The sequence below is a fragment of the Mugil cephalus genome, chromosome 10 (genome assembly GCF_022458985.1).
Source record: "Mugil cephalus isolate CIBA_MC_2020 chromosome 10, CIBA_Mcephalus_1.1, whole genome shotgun sequence".
In the NCBI taxonomy this organism is placed as follows: Eukaryota; Metazoa; Chordata; class Actinopteri; order Mugiliformes; family Mugilidae; genus Mugil; species Mugil cephalus.
This window is the reverse complement of record NC_061779.1, coordinates 5,027,516-5,036,197: the sequence shown is the minus strand read 5'-3', so window position 1 is coordinate 5,036,197 and position 8,682 is coordinate 5,027,516. Positions and strand designations below refer to the sequence as shown.

The following is an 8,682-nucleotide window of genomic DNA, read 5'->3' as shown; positions in this document are numbered from 1 at the left end:
GGAGATTGGAGATGGATGGTTTGTGGTATCACAGTTTTTTTTTCTTTATTATTATTAACCTTTATTTAACCAGGTCGATCCGTTGAGATACAATGACCTCGTTTCCAAGGGAAGCCTGGCGCCAAGAAGTAGCAATAATGACAAATCTTTTTGTGTTATGATCTTCTCTTTCCATAAAATGTCGTCTTTGATGATTGCAGCTCATATTATAACTAAAAACAAAGGCAGCTGGATTTTTTTATTTTCCAAAATACAGTATCTTGAAGATGGATTGTTAGCGACCCAATACTCACTTGAATTAGAGGATGTGCTTCAGATTAAACCTGGATTTATACAACTTTATACTCTAATAACTTAAAGAAGAAAAAAGCCTAGACTTGACATGTGAAACATTTTAAAGAGAGATGTTAATGTGTGTCTGAGATGTGACATCATTTATCTGACAATTAAAACAGAGTCAGAAAATAAGTTAAGTCCCCTAGAACAACAGAGTAACTCAGGTGAGTATGGAGTAGTAAAAATACCTACATTAACAGCCATTTGCTTCCAGGTGCCTTTGTTTTTACCAATAAAGTTGTCAGTTTAAAAATGAAAAAAAAAAAAAAAAAAAAAAAACAGTTAAAACCATGGACACATACAGTATAGACATGCTCTAAAGGAAAAGTAAGAGGCCGTGTCTATTTCCTGAGAGGACCGTGCATCGTACCCTTTCCTAATCTTAACTAATACTTTAGCAGCACAAAACCTGTAAACGCAGCTCATTTGTGAGACGTTTGCGCCCTCGAATCAAAGAAACTGTGAATTTATGTGAAAGTTAGATTCCAAATGACATTTTCTTTGTCTTATTTTAACCGTTCGCCTCACAGAGTAGCCTGTCATTTTCCGTTTCTTCCCAACGTTCTGAATTTACGTGACGCTGCTGGAACTTTTTTTTAACTTAAAACAAGCACCGTGATACTACAGAACATAATAGGACACATATAACACATATTAAATATTTTAATTAACGTGGCACCTATGTGTTCCTGTGTCCACGATTACAGCACAGTGAAATAAATGCCTTCGTTAAGACGAGATCCGCTCCCTGCTCGGACCCGAGCGGCTCTTTCTAAAATCACTTAAAAATTTACGTTTACTTATCCTCACATTACCTAACACTGTGAACGACATTTATTTTGTGCAAAATGCAGCGAAGTGCAATTCACGGAGGAAGTTTTGGTCAGCGGGTTTCCAGAAAGGTCAGCAGTCATTCAGGAATGCTCAGTCCTCGGGTCAGAGCGTGAGGGTAAGATCAGTTCCACCTATGAATTTGTACTGGATGTTTTCCAAGAAGGGCAGCTGTGATTGGAGGAGGTCCACCGTTGTCACGGAGATGTTTTTGCATGTTGAAACGTCGAGTGTCCTCAGGCGCTTGCAGTGCCTCGCCAGGAGAAACAAGGACCTGCAGGGTTTAAAGGTGGAGAGTTTGGGAATCAGTGCTCTAACCACGGCTACGTGCACATTAGACCTAATGACCTGGACTCACTTGTCGGTGATGTTACTACAACAGGAGAGGTAGAGATGCTGCAGTCTGTGCAGGTACGGCGCGGCCTGGGCCACTCCGTGGTCAGTGATACCCGGGCAGTGGCTGAGCGCCAGGCTGGTGAGGCTGCGGCAGTGCCTGGCTACCGACGTCAAGCTGGCGTCAGTGATCTCTGACAGCATGGAAAGAGACAGATGGTGGAGGTCGGGATAATGCACCACCTGGAGACAGATTTATTATTATTTTAATTGTTAGTTTATTGAATTGGGACAATGCACATAAATCAGTGTAAATGCACTGGACTTAGCACAGATGCTAATTTTCACAGGTACACAACGCAGACACAGACAGCGTCAAAACAAACCACAAAGGACAGAGACAGACTCACAATTATATAAAAAAGCAAAAACACATGGACCAAGAACCAAAGAGTATGCATCAGATTAAGAAAACTATTTCAGCTATGTGAGTACATATCTGATTTCTTTTTAACCAGTGCTTGAGATTTAAAAAAAGAAAGAAAAAGTAAAGTAAAACCTTAAAAATGAGACATTGACAGCTGTCTAGATCGAGAATATTGTACTTTTTTAGGACATTACAATAATGAAAGTCAAAATTCCCGTTCAGATTTTCCAAATTCCTGCTTCAAACCCAGGCTCTCACCTGTGTGATGCTGCTGTCAGTGAGCTTGGAGCAGCCAGAGAGGTCCAGCTCCTGCAGCCTGCTCAGAGCTAAAAGCGAAGCTCCCGCCTGCAGTTTGAACTGCTCCAGGTCGTCCTCTGTCACCAGCTTGGGTCGATCCTCAAAAGGCAACTGAGGAGGCTTGAAGAAACCCATGTTGCCGAAGGTCCGGGTGAAGCTGGGGCCCTTGTCTCCCTGTGAAAAACACAGGATGAGTATTATTATTATGATTATTATAACAACAACCAGGACGGCTTCAGCTTAAAATACTTATGTAACATAATATCACACATGAATCACCGCTGAAAATGTTCCAGTGTTACCCAGCAGCAAAAAACACACGAGGGAGAAAGCAAACAAAAAAAACACAAAACTCTTCTTACCTTCTCAGAATCAAGCTGACATTCATTTGTTTGCACCATCCCCAGCAGACCCCAGTCTGTGATTTGATTGCACCAGCCGAGCCGCAGAACTTCCAGCTTCTGCAGGTAGGTGGCGACAGCGCACACGGACAGGTCGCTCACGTTTACGCACGATGTCAGGTCCAACTCACGCAGGGTGTTCCCGAGAAGTTGGGTTAGAGAGAAAACGGCAAGATCCTGAGGAGAAAGGATAAAATGTTTTTTTTTCCTTTCTACAGAAACGCAGTCCTAACAGTACAGACTTTGACTCACCTTAATGTAGGTGCAGCTCTTGAGGTTGAGCGTCTCTAGCTGAGCTCCGGCAGCATTGGATCCCTTCAAGCCTTTCACCATCTCCGTCCCGCTGACGTGCAGACACTCGGACAGGTCCAGAACCCGCAGAGTCGACACCGACAGCAGCTCAGCGAGGCCTGTGGACGACATTAAACCATCGGTGTCAAGAGAAACTCGTGTTCGCAGCAGACGGGACGTTCTGCCTCCTGCCCTCTGGGAGGGAGAAGGTGTCGGAGCCTCCGTCCACTGTCTTTTCAGACAAATACAATACATCATACTTTCTGCCTCTATTACTGTGGTTTGCACGTCAACAAACCCTACCTCACACAGACCAACTTGTGGTTGCTATAAACACACATGCATCATGAACTCTTTATTTTGTTGCATTTTTAACACTAGTAAATGCCTTCATCTGCACTTTAGTTATTGTTCACTTTAATGTTAGGATAATGTCCGTCTTTGTCTGTTGTGCCTGTGGACTTCACCTCTTCACCGTGGGACAGCAAGCTTTACTGATTCCTTCGTATGTCTGGTACATGTGAAGAAACTGACAATAAAGCTGACTTCTTCAGTTCTAAGGGACCGGTGGGAAGTCAACGGTGTTCTGATTCTCACAGAAACAGGTGACAGAGTTTAGTGTTTAAACCTCAACTTCCCGAAAATCCCTCAGAACCGAAGAAGGTAAAACATCTTCTGAAAGCACCTTTTGGATTACGGTGACCTGGACGACTGAGAACCTTCACAGATCTATTAATAACAATAAAAACATCGCTTAGTGCACAAATTAATCGTTGGTCACGAAAGACACTTCAGCCACGACTGAATGATTCATAATAATCACAGTGACCTTCTGCTCTTCAGTCCGGGGCCATTATTGGGTCAGAATCAGCCACAGGCACGTTAACAATAATGCTAAGACGTCCATGATATACTTGTGAGTATTTGCAGGGAAAGGATTACATTTTGTTTGATGGATTTTCGACCCACTGGTTTTTGCTGAACACAAATGTGGTAGACGTTACACACCGATTAGCCACAACATTACAGTGTTAAAAACATGCCATGTGTATGTTTTACCTTTTTCAGTGATCCGCCAGTCACGGGACAAGGAGAGGTGACTCAGTGTTTTCAGACCCCGGGCTATGGCCTCTACAGACCTGCTGGTCAGCTCTGTGCAAGCACTGATGTCCAGCGTGTGGAGGCTTGGCTGGTGCTTCACCAGAACCTCCATCGAGTAGTCGGTCAGCTCCTTGCAGCCTTGCAGAAACAGCTCCTGTAAGACCAAACCCTGGACCTGGAAAATAGAGAATGTCAAGATCAATAGCATGTATCCCACAGTGAGGAAATCTTAATAAGCTGTTTCTTAGTCGAGAAGAAACAGCGATGCTTCTGCAAAGTGTCCTGACCTGAGCAACAGTGCGCAGTGACTCAGGGGTGATGGAGGTCCTGCTGAGGTCCAGAGCGACGAGGGTGGACTTCTGCTCCGCCAACAACCTCCTCAAGTTCCTCAGGGAGAGCAGCGCCGACGAGTCCTCGACGGCCCCCACCGGGCAGCCTCGGTACGGGTCGAACTCGAACGCGATGTGGCAGCCGGCCAGCGAGAGCCGGCGGAGGCGCGGGGTGCAGCCAGTGAGCCGGTTGAAGGTGACGTCGGAGAGGTAGCGCAGGTCGGACAGGTCCAGCTCCTCGAGGCCGCACAGGGCTGACCTCACCTGCAACGAGGGGATCGGAGTTTAACCTGACAAACAATGAATCCACACAGATAAAATGAAATAAAATGACTGGATTATATAGTGGGTCAGCAACTTGAGGGCAAATATTATCACAGAACAACAATATATACATTAAAGCAAAACACAGATATTTCTCTTTGCTGCAGCCGTGCTAAGTCAATTTTCAACTTATATTCATAAATGTATGTGATTTTAAATATGTGACATAAAAGTAAAGGTTAATTTCTTCTGAGGTATTCTCTCATTTAGATACATAGAATAAACTCAGTTTTTCATTTTTTTTTTAAATTTTTTTTAGCCAGGGAAAACATATGCAAGTGGGTTCTAGCTAAGGCTAACAGTGGCCATCTCACAAAGCGGAAAGAGTCAGTATGACAGCAACATGGAGATAACACAGTCAGTGTGACTTGATTTTTGTAGTATTTTGTGGTCTGGTCTTTTATGAAGCAACGGCCGAACATCCACGTTTGGAGAAGGAAGATCTGCATAACGTGGTGAAGGCTGCACAAAGGGACGTTTACACCTCCAGATGAAGGAAGAGGACAACCTGCATCAGAAAATCAGAAAGGACCCCACTCACCCAACACATGCACTCCTTTTTTTTTTATTATTTGAGCTTCTTCTCAGAAGAAAACCCAATGTTTTGCACATTTCCTTGCATAAACTTGCACCATTCATGCTGCTCTGTTACAGTTTTTATTTATATTTCTACTTTATTTATCTAGTTTATTTACATCTATACTGTTTACTTAGTATCATATATTATAGTTACTATGTGTGCATAATTTTGTTCCATCTCATGCTCCTGTATGGCTGCGAGTGACGAATGAAAATCTTCGAATCCAAACGGCGCAGTACCTGCTGTCGTTGCTCCTCCCTGGAGAGGAAAGCCCCGGACATGAAGAGACTGTCCAGCCCCCTGAGGTCCAGCCTACGGAGGGAGGTCAGGCGAGGGAGGAGGGCCAGCAGAGAGGTCTCTGTTAAACTGCTACCAGGCAGGGCCAGGCTCTCCAGTTTGGAGCCCAGGCACAGACCCACCTGAGAAGAAAGAAGCCGGTAGGAACATTATCACCTCGTATCGCCAAAATGATAATTCTGTGTCAACACCGGGAGACTTTGACCTTATCTTTCCACGCAGCGGTGGAGGTTTTACAACGCAGTGCGAAATTCACTTCAGCTGCTCTAAATTTAGATTTAGAGAGATTATTAAGATACGTAAGAGTTGCAACCAAATAAAATCTTCTCCAGCCGTACAGCCGAGTCTTTCCAAACTGAAGGAAAACGCTAAGTTTGTTCAACAGGTTTTTTGATTTTTGTTTGTTTTATGTGGCTTCCAAATGCCCTGGAGGTGGAAGAATCATCTCAGCCTACCAGGAAGCGCGTGACCTCTTCTTTGTAGATTTACGTGAGAGCGCAGCGCCGAATAAAATTGTCACATGGTGGCAGGAATATAAATTTATAACAAAAAAACAGCCATTTTATGAGCACGGAGCGGGGAGACAGTTCCGAATGTGTTATCGCATTGTGCGACAGCATACTGCACCTCCAGGAGCAGTGATCTGGAAATGCTGAAGCCATCGAGCTGGCTGATGATCAGGCTGCAGCGTGACTTTGTGCCCAGACTCCTGACCAGCTCCAGGGACGAGGCCGAGGCCGGGAAGCAGAAGGTGACGTTCTTCTGCACAGAAGAAGACAGAGAGAAGGTTACACGGTGCACAACGCAAAAGAAAACACAATGCCTCCGCTCAGATACCTGAAAGCGTGGGTCTTGGCTGGCACTGTACCATCTGCGGCAGACCAGGGAGGCTTCCTTCCTGTCTGAAGCACGAAGAAAGCTCAGGATGTAAACTATGATCTAAAAAAAAAGAAGAGCAGAATTACAGATTAGATGATAAAAAATGAACACTCAAGGCTTTTATAAGAGAATGGCAAATTTCTATTTCAGCACACTTAGTCATGACCAGCAGTAACCTGCCACAGTTAAGAGCTTATTATGTTATGAAGTAGGATGAATATTAGCAAAAAAAATAAACAAATAAATTAAAAATGAATGAATGAATTAACTTACCTCCAGTGGGAGCTCAGGTGCTTCTACGATGTCCCCCCCATCGCCGTCTTCCATCTCAGCTTGTCCTTCGTTAATAGAAGAGACTCCAGATCACCTCACGTGAGCCAGCAACTTAAAGATCCTGCCTTTAACTACCTTTAGCCTTGAAGCTAACACCTCGGTACCAGAGTGCAGAGTCAAACCTTCGCTCGCCGCAGTCGTGTCCGTTAATTAAAAACCGAAATTCCCTTTTAATTTAACGCCTAGTGCCTAGTTTACTGTTACCTGCTGTCATTTCATTAAAAGCTCCCCCCTCTCTATTTGTTTCCGTCTACGGTTTGACTGTGACTGACTTCAGCCGAATCAGCTGACCGCAGCGGAGTCTCTGACGTCAGGAGTAGTGGGGGGGGGGCATTGTGGGTAATGTGGTTTACCGCGTTCTTCTCACACACAGGTTTTAATCGAGAATGGAGGGCACGGGTACAACGACCTGACCTCGTTTTTATTGTTCTCATTTCTTTCCTTCTTTCTTTCTTTCTTTTATGTATTTTTTATTTAATTAATCAATTAATACATGTATTTATTACATTGTTCCAAGCAACGTAATAGTGCTAGTGCTGCAGGAAATAGTTGGGTCCCTTACTTAAAAAGCTGATGACATCACGTGGTAAAAAAATTTTAGTAAAAGTTTAGACAGGTTATATTTAGCGAAATACAATATTACAGAATGAGATTATTTATTGTATTAACATGAACTCAGGATTTTTACTATTATGTATAGGCAATTTAAGATTTCTTTTTTTTTTTTTTTTTTTTTTTCTTGAAGGTGAATCTAATAATTAGTGGTTACTGTGGCCCCAAGGCCTCAAGACCCTCCTCCTCCTTTAGGTGTTTCTGCTGTGGTTTATAAAGAGTGATGGCTGATTCAATCTACACACCGATAAGCCACAACATTAAAACCGGCTGCCAGTGAAGTAAATAGCATTGATGATCTCATTATTCTTTTGTGAAACCTGGGTCTTGGTGCTTATGTATATGTTACTTTGTCACCTACCATCACCTAAACACTGTTGTAGACCAATCACACGGTCCTTGTACCCTGGCTCCCCAGTTAAGCGACGCACGTGTACTCAGTGTCCAGAAGAAGCGCTATCTGCGACGAGCTCGCGGCACATGGACTGTTTTCCCTCCTGGCCTCAGGCACGCGCTTCAGAAGCCTCCAGACAAGGACCAGCAGACTGTGGAACAGGTTTTCACCCCAGAGCTGTGACCTTACTAAACTCTGTCTTCCTCTTACCCCGACACACCGTTCCACTCACACTCCTCCTCTTCTCATTTCCTCTCTGACTAAAGGTGGTTGCGCTATAACCACTGCACTACTGAACTGTTCTGCAGTACTTGGCACAGTACTATGTGCTGAATATTGCACTAGTTTAGTTAGATTTGGCAGCTACTGCTTATTATACATGCACTGTTTAATGCTCACTTCATCTGTGTTTGTATCGCCTAATTCATCATCTGCCCACTTACTCTAATGAAAAATATATAATAGTTCCTGTTTACAGTCTATTTACATTTAATGCACAAATCCATCTGTTCATAGTACCTCAGTCACTCATTGTGTGTATCTCATATGGCTTCACTTGTACATAGGTTTTCATCTGTAAATATTGTCCATATGCAATAAAACCAGCCTGTACCATACCTCTTATATACCACACTATTTACGTTACTTCCTTCTTATCGTACTTCTGGTTAGGTGCTAAACTGCATTTTGTTGCTCTGTACCTGTACATGTGTAATGAAAATAAGTTGAATCTAATCTGATCTAATCTAATCTAATGACCCACCAGTGCTCCACATATCATCACTGCAGAAGGTGAACACCACACAAGAGGTGCAGTTTTGGAGACGCTCAGCCCCAGTTGTCTAGCTGTCCAAAATTAAACCCTGGCACGAATCTTTTTCCAGAACTTGCTACCTAACATGTCCCCACTCCCTGAG

General features: G+C 43.7%; 1 protein-coding gene across 1 annotated transcript; it reads right to left on the bottom strand.

Moving 5' to 3' along the window:
- Positions 1 to 19: 19 nt before the first annotated feature.
- Positions 20 to 7,040, bottom strand: lrrc29 (leucine rich repeat containing 29). Its single transcript, XM_047596575.1, has 11 exons — positions 6,700 to 7,040; positions 6,385 to 6,486; positions 6,175 to 6,309; positions 5,490 to 5,669; positions 4,305 to 4,610; positions 3,976 to 4,192; positions 2,878 to 3,035; positions 2,587 to 2,802; positions 2,186 to 2,398; positions 1,526 to 1,743; positions 20 to 1,441 (listed from the first exon to the last, which is right to left on the bottom strand). The coding sequence occupies exons 1-11, from the start codon at positions 6,751 to 6,753 to the stop codon at positions 1,273 to 1,275; spliced, it is 1,968 nt and encodes a 655-aa protein (XP_047452531.1). The 5' UTR covers positions 6,754 to 7,040; the 3' UTR covers positions 20 to 1,272.
- Between the last annotated feature and the right edge of the window lie 1,642 nt (positions 7,041 to 8,682).

Excerpts from the sequence above, each read along its gene's own strand:
- lrrc29 (XM_047596575.1), bottom strand. The coding sequence starts at position 6,753 with ATGGAAGACGGCGATGGGGGGGACATCGTAGAAGCACCTGAGCTCCCA. Across the intron at positions 1,744-2,185 it reads CTGACAGCAGCATCACACAG|GTGGTGCATTATCCCGACCT; the intron begins GTGAGAGCCTGG and ends ATCTGTCTCCAG. Across the intron at positions 1,442-1,525 it reads TGTAGTAACATCACCGACAA|GTCCTTGTTTCTCCTGGCGA; the intron begins GTGAGTCCAGGT and ends TAAACCCTGCAG.